We start from the raw sequence: 17,352 nt of genomic DNA on the forward strand, positions 1-17,352 counted from the left end.
ACAAAGCAACACAGACCCCCTTATGCATCCAAAGGAGATTGCTTTATTGTAGAAATCAGCCCCTTTTTACACCTTTAGTTTTAACCTGACATAACTGAAACCAAACTGAGACTTAGCAGAACTTAACAGAAAAAAGGCACCCATTGGCTGGCTCAGCTGCCATGCTGCTGTCCACGCCTCCTACCATCCAATCAGCTTCCTGCTCATATGCTGTCCATGCTTCCTCCAGCCAATCAGCTTCCTGCTTATGCAGTGTCCATGTGTCCCTCCAGCCAATCACAACCTCACTTCCAGCTGAGTCTCTTCTCACTCCCAGCTGCCTCCCACCCGTCCAGTCTGCGGCTGTGCCTTTTCCATGGGGCCTTCTGGTGAGCATAAGCCTTAACTGATAGGAACGGGCAGGAGATCAGGCAGGAGATCGTGCTCCTTTAAAATGCCAGGTTGGGTGGGGGCCTGACGGGTCACACACACGCCGCCGCTGCTTCCTGGACTGGCATGGAGGAGGAGGAGGAGGAATGCAGTTTTGTCCGCTTTACATGCAGGTAGAGCCGGGGAGTCCTTCCTCATGGGAGCAGTGGGATTCCGAAATTGGAGTTGTGGCTTCGGGTCCTCATTCTAGCCAACATCTCTGCAGGTTGGAGTGAGAGATTAAAAAAGGTTCCCGCAGACACTAGAACTAGTTGCTCACCCTTTGCAGTTGTTTGGGGCCTTCAATTTCATTGTGGCTCGCTGTTTTAGGGGTTTTTCGGTGCTGGATTTGGTGTGTTTCTTCATTTGCATATTGCCTCTGATGTCACTTCCTCCTCACAGTCCCGGGTGCCATTTTCTAGGAAGCAGCAGGGGTGAGACCCAACCCGACAGGGAGGGATTTCAAACAGGATGTACAACAGGTAATTAACAGGGAAGGAACAACAGATAGTTAACAGGGGATGAACAGCAGGCAATTGATCAACAATAGGCCATTAGGTAACACTCTATAACCTTTAAGAAATAAACAATTTCTTATTCATAACATTAACCACTCTAATGATTATTGCTCTGTATCCTACAGAAAACTACGACATCATTGCAATCACAGACACACGGTGGGATAACTCACATGACTGGAGTGCTGCAATGAGTGGCTGCAGATTCAGAAGGGACAGGCAAGGAAGAAACCAAGCTGGGGTAACCCTATGTGTGAGTGAGTGTTTTGACTGCCTTGAGCTTTATGATGCCAATGATAAGGTTAAATGCATAGGTTTATGGCTGAGAACTGGGGGAGGAACATTGACCATCATAGGCTGACCAGCCAGGAAGAAGAGGTAGACAAAACATTCTATAAGCAGATGGAAAAATCCCCACAATCACTGGTCCTTGTTCTTGTGTGGGACTTCAATTTACCAGATGTCTGCTGGAAATACAATACAGTGGAGAGAAAACAGTCTATGAGGTTCCTGGAGTGTGTGGAAGAGAACTGCCTGACACAGCTGGAAAGTGAGACAACCAGGGAAGCTGCCCTGCTGGACTTGCTGTTTGTGAGCAGAGATGGACTGGTGGGGGATGTGACAGCTGAGGCCTTCTGGACACAGCGATGATGAAGTGACAGAGTTTTTGATACTGGAGAAATAAGGAAGGAGGACAGCAGAACTGCCACCGTGGACTTCTGGAGAACAGACTTGGGTCTGTTTAGGAGACTGATTGAGAGTCCCTTGGGAAGCAGCCCTGAGAGGTGAAGGGGTCCAGGAAGGCACAAGAACAGTCTGTCCCCATGTGCTGAAAGATGAGCTGGTGAGGAGGAGACTGGCCTGGCTAAACAGAGAAATTTGGCTGGAACTCAGGGAGGAAAAGAGCATTTTGTCTGGAAAAAGGAGTAGGGAACTCAGGAGGACTATGAGGATGTTGGGAGGTTAATCAGGGAGAAAGTTAGAAGGGCCAAAGCATTGCTAGAAATTAATCTATCCCATGTTGTAAGAGATAAATGGATAGTTTTCTGTGTTTCTATAGATACATCAGGAGGGTGTCTTGGTTTGGAAAGACAGGTGTCCGCTAAGGAAGGCAGGAGCCTCCTCTGAAATAGAAAAAAAAAAAAATGCAGACCCCCTCCTTCCAAATTGTTATAAATTTGAAATTAATGGGGACTCTAAGGTAAAAATATGGGAGCAGGAATAACAGTTCTTTATTAGGGAAGAAAATAAAAAGATAAAATAAACAATGCAGTGAACCAAAACAACACGGACAGAGTCAGAACACAACCTGACACCCTGTGGGTCAGGGTGTTGGTAGCAGTGCAATTGGAATTGTGGCTGCAGTCCTCCTGGAGTGTCAGGTGTGGTTCTGTTGGAGCCGTGATCCTGTAGAAAAGGGTGTAGTCTTCTTGCAGTGGAAGAGGCAGCTGTTCCTCTAGGAAATCCAGTGCAGGAAAAGCCGTGCTGGTGTTCCAGAAACTCAAGATTATATCCAGGTAGGAATGCTTGGCTCCTCCCTCTGGGCGGAGCATCTCACAATGGGATGCTGTAATAACTTTCATCAGTCACGCAGGGACATTCAATAGCCCATTAACAGCAGGTGTCTCCCCGGAGGGAGGATTGGTTTGTGGAAGAGATAAAGAAAAACTGCCCAATTACGAGAAGATAACTGCCACACCTCTAACAGATGGCAATTGAATACATCTTGCTTTGCAGTCTAGGACAAGGGCCAAGGAGAATCTCCATCCCTTCATGTTGTGAGAAAAAATTGCCACAAAAGATGAGGAAGAGGCTGAAGTTCTTAATGCTTCCTCTGGACCTGAGGGTGCTGGTTGACAGCAACTAAACATGAACTGGGGTGTGCTCAGATGGCCAAGAAGGCCAACGGTACCTGGCCTGTATCAAAGATAGCGCAGGTGAAGTTATTTACTACCCCCTTAATGATATAGTTATGAGCTGAGTTTTCACAATTTTGTTGCAAATTTGATGCTTTCATGCACTTGGGTCTCGTTTCTTCCAGCAGCAAACTCACTTGCACAGAAGAGGTCAGTTGGCCGAGTTGTCTTGAGCATGTCTTGGAAGCAATCTCTCTTTGACACTATCATGTCAAATGCTGTACCCTTCTTTGGTGTGCAGAGGGGCCACAACAAACCATCTAAGACCCTTCCATTATGAGCTAAATGCCAGAACATTCCATCTCAGGCCATACTGCCCCACCTGTCCATTAAGAGCTTGTGGCCAGAACATTTCTAGAAAGCCACATTCTCCCACCACAGGCCACAGTGCACACTGGGGAAGGGTGGCAGTGGCTGCACCCCTCATAGAGCCAGAGAACACAATCGTTGGTGGCCTTGGCACCAGCTTGGTGGCTGACACCACGATATGGTTTTTCGGGGGGCTGGGGGCCTCTTGCATGCAATCACCCTTTGTCCTGCTGGGGCCTGGAGCAAGCCCTGGGCAGCCTTGTGGATAAGGAGGTGAGGAGGTGGGAGCTGGAAGCACTACGGGTTGAGTTGGAGGAAGAGTGGTCCTGGACCCTAGAGCAGCACTGCTGCTCCACTGCAACCCTGCAGTTGATTCAAGCCTGGCTGGTTGAACTGAATGATCAGTATGAGAAGCTAAATGAAAGCAGTCAGCAACTGTTTCAGGAATTGGAACGGCTGGAAAGAGAAAGATCCAACTCTGTCACTTCCAGGTTGTAGCAGGCTAACCTATTCTCCTGGAGGCTGTGAGAAAGTAACCAGCAGAGCTTTGGGCATTTGTAGCTCAATACAGCTATGATCCTCTTGATGGTCCCAATGAGTTGCCTGAACTTCTTGAGAGCCTCTTCTCATTTCTGGACAATATGTTTACATCTTTGGAGACATGGATGAAGATGATCGGTATGTGGGAGAACTGCATGATGAGGATTTGTCCTGTTCAATCTTGTTGAAGAAGTTGGAGTGATGGACATCCTGATGGCACCACATCTGATGGAGACCAACTGATGGACTCTCCAGAGGCCAATGATTAGAGGATGCAGAGGATGTCCAGTATTACATCTTCCTGCTAAATGTTTTCTTAATGATCTGTGTCACCTCCCTGTCCTATGTATATGTGAATGGAAAGGACAAGATGTATTCTGGGCAGGGGTACCAGAGAGCAAATTGTGTCAGTATTCAGGGAATCCATACACGTGTGTGCTTGTGACTGAAGAGTGTCACATATGTACCTACACCAGTGGCCTCCTCTCTCTGCCAGTCCAGGACAAGGCACCAGTCTGGGTTCCAGCAGCCAGGCAGATCTGTGCTGCACTGAACTACAACAGCACAGCAGGAGAGGTCCTGGGCTGGAGTGGCTGGAAGTTGTGACATCCACATTCCAGGTCTCTGGGTTGCATGGGGGAAACTGAATCCTGCTTAATCCCCCAGGCTACCAGCTGGGGATGAGATGCCCACACTGCTTCAGCTGAGTCCCTGCCCTGCACGGGATTCAATCATCACATCCCTGTCACTGCCTGTGTGTCCTTATGGGTCAAGGATACCAGAGACCCAGAGGGAAATATTTACACCTTTTGCAGACATCCATCTCTGGTAGGACAAACCTGCTTTCAGAATCTGTCACCAGAGGACACAAGGAAAAACGACGCACCACAACTATAGTCACGATGAAGAGACTATTTCCTCTGACTCCAACATTTATAGTTTTCAAAAGGCACCAGTGGATTGGAGGGTGAATGTGCCATCTCTCCAACGACACTGGACAAACTACCAGTACATCAAATTTCTCCACCTCTATGAAGGAATGCAAAACAATAGGTTGTTTACAGAAAATTGTGTGAGAAAGTTTTCTACAAGAATGTAAACTCAGAAGGTTTTAGAAAATCTTAAAAAATCAGGGTGACAAGAATCAGTCTCTCTCTTCTCTTTAGATGATTGGTGATTATTTCAGTCAGTTAAAAGATGATTTATTGAGGGTGGCTCTGCTGCCCTTCAGGAGCTGTCAGACCTGGAGCCCCGGGACATCGCCAGGGAGGCCAAAAGGGATGGAGAATGTGGCACCTTGGGCTGGCAGGGTGTGAATCTAGGTGTGTACCCAGGGGTGCCCAGGGCTGTCCTTCTGAGCAGGGTCTGTGTGCCAGGGCAGGAACTCTGCTGCATGCCAGGGTCAGCGCTCAGCCAGGCCAGGGAGCTTCCCAGAGCGTTCTGGGGAGAAGCTGGGGGTGGAAGGAACCGCGCTGGGAAGGGCAGAGTCCTGTTTCAGTTGAGAGGGTGCTACATGGGCCAGGGCTGTTCACAGCTCCACATCATCCTCAGGACATTTCTGATGACAGTTTTGAAGAAGAATATCAAAGCAGGGGTTGAATGAAAGGGAAGGAGTCTGTTGTGTTGTGTTTTCTCCTCTTGGTTCCCTGAGTCAGCAGACTGCATTTTGGAGAAGGCACCGAGACCTCAACTCTCATTAGGACTTGGCTGCACTGCTCCTCAGGCCCTGCACACACCTCTGTTCCTGGGCAGTGTGCTGCTGCCAGCAGGTCTTTGCACGGCAGCACTGAGCACTCAGCAGGTGGGAAGGGGCCTGTGAACATGGACAGGGAGGAGTCCTAGGAACCAGAAACAGCTCCTGGCAGAGACATCTCCAAGCAGCAGAGACATGGGCAGGGAGGGAGAGGAAAGTACCACCCAAAACACGTTGGGAGAGGCAATTCAGGCTCTTCCCTGCCATCCCCTGCAGTGCAGATGCCTTAGCCAGAGCAAGGTTACCTGATAGGAGAGACACCATGACCAGGCAGGGGGTATTCTCAGGGCAAGCCTCATGTCCTACAGTAATTTTTCTTTGCCTAAAGAATTGAAAGGCATTGAGCACTGGCACAGTGTAGCAGCGTGGGGTTTAGATGGTGGTTACTGCTACCTATACCTACTCCCCAATAAGCATCTCCTGTGGAAAAGCCGCCTGGGTAAGCATTCAGGCAAAGCAGTCAAGTCCACACACACCACACTCACTACGGCCAGCTCAGCGAAGAGAGGCAGAAGGGCCTTTTGTATGGTCAGTTCCAGTGAGGTTTATTTCAGCATGCCAAAGGGAAAACAGGGACAAAAGACGAGACCATGTGGACTGCACAAGGTTTAAGCAGGGGAGAGCACGGGGGCAGGGCAGAGGGCATTGGCTTTCAGGGAAGATGGGGCTGGCCACCAGGGGTACCACAACTAACAGGGAAAGGAGAAACCAGGGGAAGTTGGGACATATGGGGGAAGGAACTAGGATGGGTCAGTGTTAAGCAAGAGTCCATGAGGAAGTCCTTTCTGTCTGCCCAGGTGGGGTAAACTCTATGGTAAGTCTCTCCAAGGCAATGCTCTGAGAATTTCCCTGAGGGGGGAAGATTCAGAGGATTCCACAGCGCAGTGGCAAAATCACCATCCCTGGACAGATTTAAAAGACGTGTCGAAATGCCACTTGGGGATGTAGTTTAGTGGTGGTCTGGACAGTGCTGGGTTAACAGCTGGACTTGTGGCCTTGGTGATCTTAAAGGTACTTCCTAATTTAAGCAATTCTTTGCTTCTAAGCCCCTGGTCTGTTCTCCCACCCACTAAAGTCGCTGCTGTTAAGGCCATTGGTACAAGGATGAGGTACCTCCTCAGCAGCCCAACCTCTGATGAGGAGATACTCCCTTGTGCCCATATATCTTCCCTGACCTGCCTTCACTGGCAGGAGCATTGGGGTATTTCTCTATGTTTCCCTTCTTTCTCACCCTCTCATCGAGGGTCTCCTGGTGCTGCAAAAAGTGAGGCTGCAATGAGGTGAACCACCCTTCATAGAACACAAAGGTCCTTTGTAAGACTCCTTTCTCCAGGCTGAATCCTTCGAGATTCCTCAGCTGCTTCTCATCAGACTTGTGCTCCAGACCCTTCCAGAGCTCTGGAATGCTCCAGCCTCTCAATGTCCTTCTTGTCATGAGAGGCCCAAAACTGACTCCAGGATTTGAAGTGAGGCCTCAGCAGTGCCCAGCACAGGGAGACAGTCACTGCCTGAGTCCTGCTGGCCATGATAGCCAGTCCCTAAATGCTTACTCATGAACTCTTGTCTTGGTCTTCATCCATCCCTGGGCACAGCTTGATCCATTCTAGTTGCTCTCTCATGTAAAGAGCAGCTCCAGCCCCTCACCTTGCTGACCTGTCTTTCTTAGTGTGTAGCTGTCCACACCGGCATTCCCCTCATGCCAACTATCCCACCACACCTCTGTAATTGCAATGGGAGCACGGCCCTGTCACCACACACAGCTGTCTAATCCTTCCCATTTTTCCCCCATGCTGTGTGCTTGGTCTGCAGGCAGTTCAGAGGTAATGGAGCAGGCAACCTTGCCAGGAGAGGTCCAAGAGGATACACAACAGCCATATACACTCCTGAGATGGATGGCCTTCTGCACTTATCTTGGGAGGCCACAAAGGAACATTTGCCACTGCTCTGGGGGTCCTAGCTTATTCCTTGACGTGATGGTGGAAGTGCCCCCAAGTCGTTAGTTTAAAGCCCTGCTGTCCAATGTGTCCAGCCTGCTGTCAGGTTCCCTGGCCTCTTCTTGACATGTGGATCCCATCCCTCCCTAACAGGTTGTAGTCATTGAAGAACATTCCTGTTATCATAAAAGTCAAACCTCCATGACGGCGCCAGCCAAAAAGCCAGAAATTTATTTGCATTATACATCTATTCCTGCCTATGCCCTTTCCTCTTATAGGTAAAATGAAGGAAAAGATTACTTGGGCACCAATATTTTTCACTTGGACCCCCAGGGCTTTGTAATCTTTCTTGATTTTGCTGAGGTTCTGGCTCTGTGTCATTTGTGCCACATGGAAGAGCAGCAGTGGAGAGCAGTCTGTGCTCTTGAGAGGTTGAAGCACCCTCTCAACAATATCTCAAACCTCAGCTGCCAGAAGGTAGGTTACCTCACACGGCTCTCTGCTGAAGGCTTCATGGTCCCTTAACAGAGTCACCCACTGTGAGCACTCATAATTTCTTTTACAGTGTCCCCTCTGTGCTTCTGGTACAATTTCTCCTTGCAGACTTTGCTCTTGGGTGTCTAGAGCTGCTAAACTGCCACTTCTGGGTCTGGTGTGATGCTGAAGCACAGCACTGCCTCTGTAGGTCACCAGCTCTGAAGTGCCTCGTTCTCAGTATCTGCCAGAGGAACATCGTTCTGAAACCGCCTGTCCACATCCATCTCAGCCCCTCGAATACTGCACAGCCTTTTAACTGTTTCCTATTCCTGACATAACAGATCATCAAACCTGCACACACCTTATGAAGGTATTTACCTTTTCTCCAGGAGAAAGGCCTGGGCACTTGCTGCAACTCACCACCTGTACTGAAGTCTCCTTTCTTACCAGTTGTATCTGGGTGAAGCCTTCCCTTGGGAAGGTCCATGCCTGCTGGACACCAGTTGACTGGAGTATCTGGTGTGAAATCATGTCTGAGAAAAAACACACTGCTCTCCTCCCTTTGCAGGGGGAGCTTCCCCTACAGCAAAATAATCTGTAGTTACCCATCTCACAGTGTAGGGTATTGCCCGGTCACAGGGGAACTCATCCCCAGGGTTTGTGCTGCTGGCAGGTGTGGGCAGCCATAGACCTGTGTGAGACACAAGCTAGATGCAAGTGAATTTACTTCATTTGCAAAGCTCACCAAATTTATATCCTTAGCCCAAAAGCTATTTTTAACTGCAAGCTTAAAACTAATCCCAGTTCTACAATAAATCTGTCCTCTTGACATCTTCTATTATTCTTTCCAGTAGAGCAGAAAAACTGTTTTGTTTCAAATTTCTTCATGTTCTGGTTGAAGTGGTTCAGTGGTTTCTTGTTCATGGTGTAGTTTGTTCAAACACAGGATTTTGCTGCCACTGTTCTTTCTGTAACCCTTTCCTTACCCCAATAGACCTGCCTGCTGACATGACTTCATTGGCTCCAGCAGGATGCAGTGAGCCATTTTCTCGTGCCTGCAAATCCCACAGGCTGAAAGGAGCAGGAGACATTGCTCAGAGACAATGATGCTGACACACATACAGACAAATGATACCAAAGTAATTTCATTGTGTACATTTAAAAAAAAATCCCATCTTTTCAATAGAAGTTGTGTTCAACAGAACAAGGAGGAGAGTTGACAACATGAGTTGCAACTGGAGAAATTCTGACCAGAGAGAAAGGATTGATTTAGACCCTTGAGAGAGATGCAGCATTGGACAGAGGTCCAGAGACATAATGAGAGCTCTGCCCTGGGAAACCCAACACAGCTCAGCTGAACAAGGTCCAAAAACACCTAACACAGCCCTCAGGTTAACCCAGCTCTGAGCAGCTGGTTGCCACAGAAACCTCCACAGGTTCCTTCTAACCTCAATCCTTCTGTGAGTATGAACTACCAAGTTCTTCTAGAAAAGCCTTATCTCACTCCCTCCCATTCATCACAGTCATATTTTGAGAGGCCCCAAGACCCAGATAGAACCAAAAGTGGATTGTTTTTCTCTCAGACAATACCAGTGGAAATGTGAAGATGGAAGCACCCTCGTCAACACTGAAAAATGCTACCCATCCCTCTTCATAATCCAGACAGATCCAGATCTGTTTGGGAGTACTGATTTCAGGAAGGAGAGTGCGATCGGGAGAGGTGAGAGCTAGGAAGTACGCTGCCAACAGCCCCACTGCCCAGCTGCTTTTCTCTGGCTTAAATTCAATATCATCCTTCTTTTTCACATCTTCTGTAGAGACTCCCCCATGGCCCATCTTCCTGTATCCATCACCTTCACTTCCCAATACTGTCTCCCTGAAGGTGAAGCCGTCAGAGCCTAGCACGCAGCAGCATGGGTTAAATCTCTCAGGGATGGCAGGGATGGCCATCATCAGACAGGACAAGGTCCCAGTGGGCTGTGTCTGGATCCAGAACCATGTTCACTGCAGGTGAGATGGAACCAACACATCAGGGCAGAGCTCACCCCAGGGGAGCTCTTGGCTGGGGCTGCCTAAGGAAGAAGCAGGGTGGGAGTGAGAGCTGGCAGACTGTGGCAGGGGAAGGTGCACAAGGCCACAATGTTGGAGCAAGGAACAGAAAAAGAAGCAGAGAGAGAAGAGGATTGTCAGCAGACCTTCAGGCTGAAGATCCCAGATATGTGAAATGTGAGGACACAGTTCACTGAGGACCAGGATTGTCCAGATTTGCCTGTATGAAACGGGCATGCACCAAACGAACAAGGAGTTTGGGTGTAACACTTCCTCTCCTAATGGGAGGGTTGGCAGAACCACCCCATGTCCCACCAGCAACACTGCAGTAGGGGAACTGCCAGGAAGGGAGAATAAAGCAGGGGAAATGATTCAGCACCCTGAAAGACCAAACTGTAATTACCTTCTTCTATAGGTACTGCGTATCTTCTCCATGCTTTAAAAAAAACAACAAACAAACAAAAACACTCACAGGTGAGAGATAATCAAACACACTTCTACTGAATTAGCTCAGGGTAATGATATGTCAGTGTTGCTGCCCATTTTCTGAGCTGTTATCTCTGTGAAAATCATCTCACAGTGTATTGCTTCAAAACTTCAGTGTCTGACTACATGAAAGGGCTCCATCCATTTTCTAAAAATACAACCACACTGCTGGTCCTGATTCAGACATACATTTATTGTCAGTTTGTACTTTGAAAACTGAAGGAATTTTCTTCTCAGCATAGAATAATTACAGGGAATAGCATAAAGCCACACAGAGACCAATGGAAAATAACATTTCTGAAACAAGTACATCACTTCCTTAAATTTTCTTCCTATTCCAAACCACAGCAGTATCCAAACCATTTCCATCCCAAATGTCCCCAGAAATTCAACCCATGAATGCTTCCATCTGAAGATTTCTCCAATTTCTAGAAAATTGAAAGTAAAACTTACCTATTTTTTCCGATGCTTTCCCATGAAGAAAAGAAAGAAATGCAAATAATTTTAAAAAACATCCCTTCCATCAAGTACTGATTAACCCCCAGCAGGTTACAATCACCCACATGGCAGAAGGGCTGCAGGGTCTGGATGTGTCTCAAAGCATGTGCTGCTGCAGTGCATTTTGGTGTATGCTTAGTCCAGTTCACCATTGCATCTCTGCTGTGATGTATTTCCAGCCCCAAATCAATCAGCCAGTGAAAAAGGAGCTTTCCTGTGACACAAGGGAAAATAAAAAACATTAAATATCTGCAGGTGCTAAAATGAGACATAAGGATTTCTTTCTCATACTGAACCTGTAGGACAGGATTTCACAGCAGGGGTGACTAAGGGCATGGGTTGGTTTTCCCTTTTTCATTTAGTTCCAGTGTTTATTTCAGCCAGGTGTCTGTAGAAACTCTGCCACACTGAAGGCTGTTCCTTTTCCTCCCAACCTGCACTTCCTGATGGAAGTGATGGATTTAGGAGCACAGCTGCACAAACCCTATCAAAATCGCAGCTGTTTGCACACGGAGATGGAAATGGAAATGGGATGGAGATGGCGAGTGCTGAGCAGCCGCGGGGCCGATGCTCCGGGGGCTCTGCTGAGCGCAGCTCCCCCGGCACGGTGGCGGGGCGATGCCCTGGGCTTGGCTCACCTGATACCGACACTAAAGGGCTGCCCCCTGCTCCAGTCTGAGCGGGACATGCTGCAGAGAGCAGGAGAGTTTCTGGGTCACACCTCTGCTGCTCTCCACTGCAGAGCCCGTTCTCATCCAGGGTAGTGTCTTCCCAGTGGGACGGGAGCTGCCACCCACGGAATCTTGCCACAGCACCGGAGACCATGGGTACCAGCTGGCTGAGCTGCAGGACACCCGGATCCCCCAGCCTCGACGTATGGGGCAGAGCCACTGGCTGCGGGAACAGAGAGACCCCAGGTGAGCCTGCGGGGTGCTGAGTATTGGAGGATGTGGTGGTTTGGCTGTTTCTCTTCCTGACAATGACAAACTTTGACACAGGCAAATCAAAGGGTTTTTTTCAGACAAGTGTCACCTGGAGTCAGGACATTTCTTGCAATCTCATTTGCATAACATAGAGATCTGCTCTGGAGGCCAGATCTGTGGCAAAATAATCCACAGGCCTGGATAATAAAACATAAATGCACAAACTACAACATTCTTCTTTTATTACCCAATGCCTAATTTTTTTCTTACACCTACTTATATGAAGAAAACAATAGCAAGAACACTTCTGAAGGAGGAAGCACATCTCCTTATGGGCACTTGGTGGGTAATTTCACCTCTCTGAGACAATCTTGGTATTTTCAAACATGGGACTTAAGAAAACCCTACTTCCAAAGCAGCCACCTCAAATTGCTTCTCGGCAGGAGGACAGGGAAAAAGCGCACTGGCTGCAAGCAAGTAAATTAGAGGTACCAGGGACATGAACTACAGACCTGTCACCTTGAACTCTACCACAGCCTTGACGTAATCTAAGCCATGTTGAACAAAACAGGTGTAATCTCCCCTGTCAGAGAGCTGGACATGGAAAATTTTCAAGTGTGTGCTGCTCTGGGCAGGGCCATCCTTCAGCAGCTCAGTACGCCCTTGGTATTGAAGCATCTGCTCCCCATACTGGTCCTGTCTCCCCTTGTAGCGATGCACAAAGGGGGAGAACTGCTCCCAAAACCAGGTCACCTCCATGTCCTGTGCATGCTGCCCTGGGGAGAAGCTGCAGGGCAGCATGACCTTCCTGCCCTTGGCCAGGGTTGGGGTTGGGGTGTCCCGTCAGGTTGAGCAGAGCCCGGAGAAACACCCAGAGGAAGAAGAGAGAGCCGTGAGTTTGCCATGGCACCTGAGCTCAGGCACAGCAGGTGCTGCTCGGCGCTGTTTGTGTGCTGCCAGGCCAGGTGTTGGGGTCATTTTGTGATGATACTTTATTCCCTAATAATCCGGTTTATGCCCAGAAATGTCTGTGGTATCTTTAACATGAACCAGTGGGAAGGGCCAGAGCCTGGGAGCCCCAGGCACGGGCTCTGTTCAAGCTCTCTCTGGCATGGTCAGCAGCTACAGGGACTGTTATTTCATTGCTTTTGCTGGATTAATTTTCGCCAATTTAGGCAAGAAGCTTCTGGGTGGGGTTTTTGTTTTGGGGTTTCTTTGTTTTTGTGTTTGTTTTTGGGTTTTTTTCTTCCCCTGGCCTGGAGGCTTTTCACCAACAAATCCTTTTGGAAGCTTTTTGGTTTTTTCTTTCCTTGAGCTGCTTTGGTTCATTTTTTTCTTTGGCCCGAGGAGCCCACAGGGGCGGCCCTGGCCAGTCCAAACCCCAGAAAGACCAGTAAAAAAAGGGACATTAAAGTCCACCAACTTCACCTGCTGTGAGGAGAAGACCCATGCCAGAAATCCAACAGGTTCCCAGGCTGCTTCACAAACTCTTTTCTCCCCCCTTCCCAGAGACAAACAAGGGCAGCTGCCATCTTTACCTCTCAGCGAGGTGGGGATGGGGTGAAATGTTCAATTTTCTTTATTTTCCTGTGCTTTGCGGGTATCTTGCTTTATTAATAAACAGTTTTACTTTTTTTTTTCATTTTCATCCCCTGATATCCATTTCTCTCTTTGGCAGAAGAAAAAGGAGTTATTGCAGCCCTTTCCCTCTAGAGGACACACTTATTCCAGGGTGTTTCCTCCTGAAATTTGTCTCCAGAACTGAGATACCAGGTCATCGTGCTGGCAGCGTCCCCATGCCAGGCACAAGAGGTACCGAGGGGAGCTGGGAGAGGGACCCTGCCTGCAGCATGGGGCAGTGGGCTGGGGTCAGGCCACCACCCTTCCCTCTGCTTCCCTGTCCTGCGCTGCCAGGAGAGTTCTTCAAGCCCTGGTTCTCAAGGGCACAAGTGGTGCCCATGCAGCTCAGGGCTGGCAGAAAGCAGGACAAGGAATAATGGAAGTGGTTGGAAGGTTTCTGGGAGGTTGGCTGGAGCAAGTGACAACTCGGCTACAAATAAAATTCAAATATCCTTAGCTCTTCTCATCCTTTACAAACATCTATTTAAAAAGTAGCAACATCTCAGGTACTCTTGGCATCTTTGAAAATTTAAAAGAAAAAGGCTTATAATAAACTGGCCACTCAGCTCACTGAGAAAGTGGTTCTGGTTGGAGGGAAACAAAAGTAAATTAATTCAGGTCAGCAACATAAAAAAGCCCAGGCTAAATTTGTTATTGCTAGCTTTTTTCCTTTACTGATCTGGTCTTCCAAAAGGTCCAACATACCCTGGACACTGTGCAATAAAGGGGAACTTGCAGGAAACCAGGGAGGGACATGGCAGCAAATTATAATCAATTCTTCAGCATCATCTAATCCTCAGCCAGGTTCAGTGAGGTTGTTCCAATGCCTGTGCTGCCATGGCCAGAGGGATGCACTGAGATCCAGAGGGATGCTGGTGCTCCCAGAAGTGGAGAAGGTTTATGGAAAGCACCTGACCCTGCTCCAAGCTCTGCTGTTCACAGGGAGTTGCTGCACTGGCAGCAGGAAGATACTCAGGCTGGAAGCTGTGCCACAGAGATCAGCAGGATTCAGGGGATTCTTACCTAGCGCTGCTCATGAACTTGGAAAACCGTAAATGACAAAAGCCAGCAGAGAGTAGAGGAGCTGGGAACAGGAGAACCACCTGGAGATGAGGAAGGAGAGGGAAAGGGCAAAAAGGAGGAAAACTAAGGGAAGACAAAAAAAAAAAGAAAGGCAAAATTCACTTTTAAAGGGATTCATTGCTGAATCCAGCCCTTTTTTGTAAAGTCTAGTGAAGAACCTCAGATACCAAAGGTTGAAATTGATTTTCCATCTTCAGCCTGATGTTGGTTAGTGTTTTATACACAAAGTACCAGCCTGGTATAAAAGGTTGCGGGGATTTCCCAGGGGAAAGCAAAGACAGCCTGCTCTGCCTTTTTTGATTCAGCATTAAGAGACAAACAGGTGCAGAACAAGAAGAAGCCCTGACCAAACCAGGACTCATTCCATGCACCTCAAAGAGAGCAGGAAGTGGCCTTGGACCAGCGGAAACAAAATATCCAAAACACTAATCCAAGGCCCAGCCAGGACAGGACCTGAGCCCGCTCTGCTCTCCCACCCCCACTTTTTGTCCACTCACTTGGTTCCACTTTGCAAACAAGAGGTGGAAACCACAGGCAGTTCTGGCAGATGCCAGAGGGTCCTTTCCATCCGCACATTCCACATAGCTGGAGACCCTGAGCTCTCTCCTGCACTCTGAGCTGGAGGAGGAGCTGCCCGGCCAACACCCAGCACCTCGGAGAGGTCCCCTGGTCCCAGCTAAGTCTTTCCCTGCCTGAAAAGGAAACAAAAATATCATCCTGTCCCAGCTTGCTACCCGTTTCCTCCTGTGCTACCTCCACTCCAAAATAAAAGTTGCTGAGTAATTTGGAGGATTTTGGTAATGCTTTTGCTCTGGACATGCCCTTCTGGCAGCATGCACAGACACACTCCTGCTGCAGGGACTCCCCAGGGCTGCATGTGACAGCCTCCTCCCACAGCGCTGCCTGGACTGGCAGCAGTTTGCACATCCCTGGCATGAGCACAGAGGCAGTGGGAAGGAGGGAGGTGATGGAGCTGAGATTCACACCCAGAGGCAGTGCCAAGGTGGCAGCAAAGCCCAACAGTAGCTTAAAAATTGCTTGAAAGCAATTCCCAGCTGAAAGGTGAGGCCATCGAGGATGGTTCCTTTGGGGAAATCTGCTGCCCTGAGAGAGGCAAAGGCAGTGCCCATGGAGCTCAGCACAGCTGGGTGCAGCACCGTCCCAGCCCAGCCAGGCATGGGGCACCTGCTGGGGCAAAGGGACCTGATGAGTGTCCTGGCCAAAAGGGGTGACAAGGAAAAGAGGGTAGCAAAAATTAAAGGGTACAGAGACGCAGACCTGGACAACTATCCTGGTCTGAAAGACAGGTGTCTGCCAAGGAAGATGAGAACCTCCCTTGGAATGGCCAAATTATCATAACTGTGGAATCAAGGGGATTTCAGGCAAAGGAATGGGAAAAGGAATAACAGTTATATTCTTTACCAGCATATATATATGCATGTGTGTGTGTGTGTGTGTGTGTGTGTATAACAAACAGAAGCACAGACCCAGTGCCGGCCCGAAGCACAGACCCAATCCCAGCCTGAAGCACAGACCCAGTCCCAGCCCGAAGCACAGACCCAATCCCAGCCTGAAGCACAGACCCAGTGCCGGCCCGAAGCACAGACCCAATCCCAGCCTGAAGCACAGACCCAATCCCAGCCTGAAGCACAGACCCAGTCCCAGCCCGAAGCACAGACCCAATCCCAGCCTGAAGCACAGACCCAGTCCCGGCCCGAAGCACAGACCCAGTCCCGGCCCGAAGCACAGACCCAGTGCCGGCCCGAAGCACAGACCCAATCCCAGCCTGAAGCACAGACCCAGTCCCGGCCCGAAGCACAGACCCAGTGCCGGCCTCTCCCGGCCACAGGCACTTTCTCCTTTGGTGCAGTTCCGGGCACAGCCGGCAGGGGCGCCGGTGGCTCCCGGTCGGGCGGGGCAGGTGCAATGATTCCCCCGCGGCTGCAGGGGGCGCTGTGGCGCGGGCTCAGCCGCCTCTCCACACGGCAATGGCGGGTGGGCTGGATGGCGAAAACGGGCTGCAGCAGGAACCTCAGAGCGGTGGCTGGAACCGCAGGGACGAGCAGACTCCGGAGTAGCAAACAAAATGTAACAGAATCTCCGCAGCTGTAGCAGGAGTCGAGGGGTGTTCCGGCAGGCAGCTGCTGAGTTACAGGGCAGTGAAAAAGCCAAAGCGGTGGCAGAGAAGCGGCGGGGCTGAGCAGTGGCCGCTCAGCTCCCGAACACTGCTGGGAGAGGCTCCCTGGGAGGGGGAGGGGGCTTGGGGATCCTGGGGTTTCCCCTGAGGCACCCGAGTTGATGGTGAGGGTCCTTTCTGGTGAGGCAGGTGTTAATAAGGTCCCAGTGACACGGCCGCTCTCGTGAGCAGTTTCACTCACAGTAGGAGAAGGCAGCAGGAGGCGCATCCCGCACAGGTGGCGAATTCTCCCCGCAGTGAGTGCAGCCTGTCTCCCCTCTGATGTCCAGAGCGAGAGAGAGCTACAGCCCCTCCTGCTAGCCCAGATCTCCTGGTATCTCTGCCCTTCCCAGGAGAATGCCCCTCAGCTGCCACAGTGCAGCCAGCTCCACTCCTCCCTCTTCTCCTTGGGCTTGTCTCTCTTAATTATCAGTAGCTATTGTCTCTTAGCAACAAATGTGAGAAAATTCCCTGAGAGAAAGAAACAAAAGGAAAAATCCTAATCCCCCACAATAACAAATGACAGCAAAGAAAGTGTAATAACCGAACCTCATAATCTAACAATGAAATCACAATTCCATGGGCATCACTCCAGGGAAATCCAGCCTACATAGGTGTGCAAAGCTGGGGATCAAAGCTGCATGTCCCAGACAACTCCACGT

At 49.5% G+C, this 17,352-nt stretch overlaps 1 protein-coding gene across 1 annotated transcript; it reads right to left on the reverse strand.

Moving 5' to 3' along the window:
• Positions 1-9,195: 9,195 nt before the first annotated feature.
• Positions 9,196-12,645, reverse strand: LOC128819522 (butyrophilin subfamily 2 member A1-like; the record flags this gene model as incomplete). The annotated part of the gene is given in 7 exon segments (XM_053999765.1): positions 9,196-9,679; positions 9,682-9,735; positions 9,737-9,800; positions 9,802-9,876; positions 11,540-11,753; positions 11,756-11,782; positions 12,324-12,645. Coding segments are annotated over 7 exon segments (1,080 nt in total), but the record flags the coding sequence as incomplete, so codon positions are not given.
• Positions 12,646-17,352: the final 4,707 nt, after the last annotated feature.

This window comes from Vidua macroura, chromosome 26, assembly GCF_024509145.1.
Source record: "Vidua macroura isolate BioBank_ID:100142 chromosome 26, ASM2450914v1, whole genome shotgun sequence".
In the NCBI taxonomy this organism is placed as follows: Eukaryota; Metazoa; Chordata; class Aves; order Passeriformes; family Viduidae; genus Vidua; species Vidua macroura.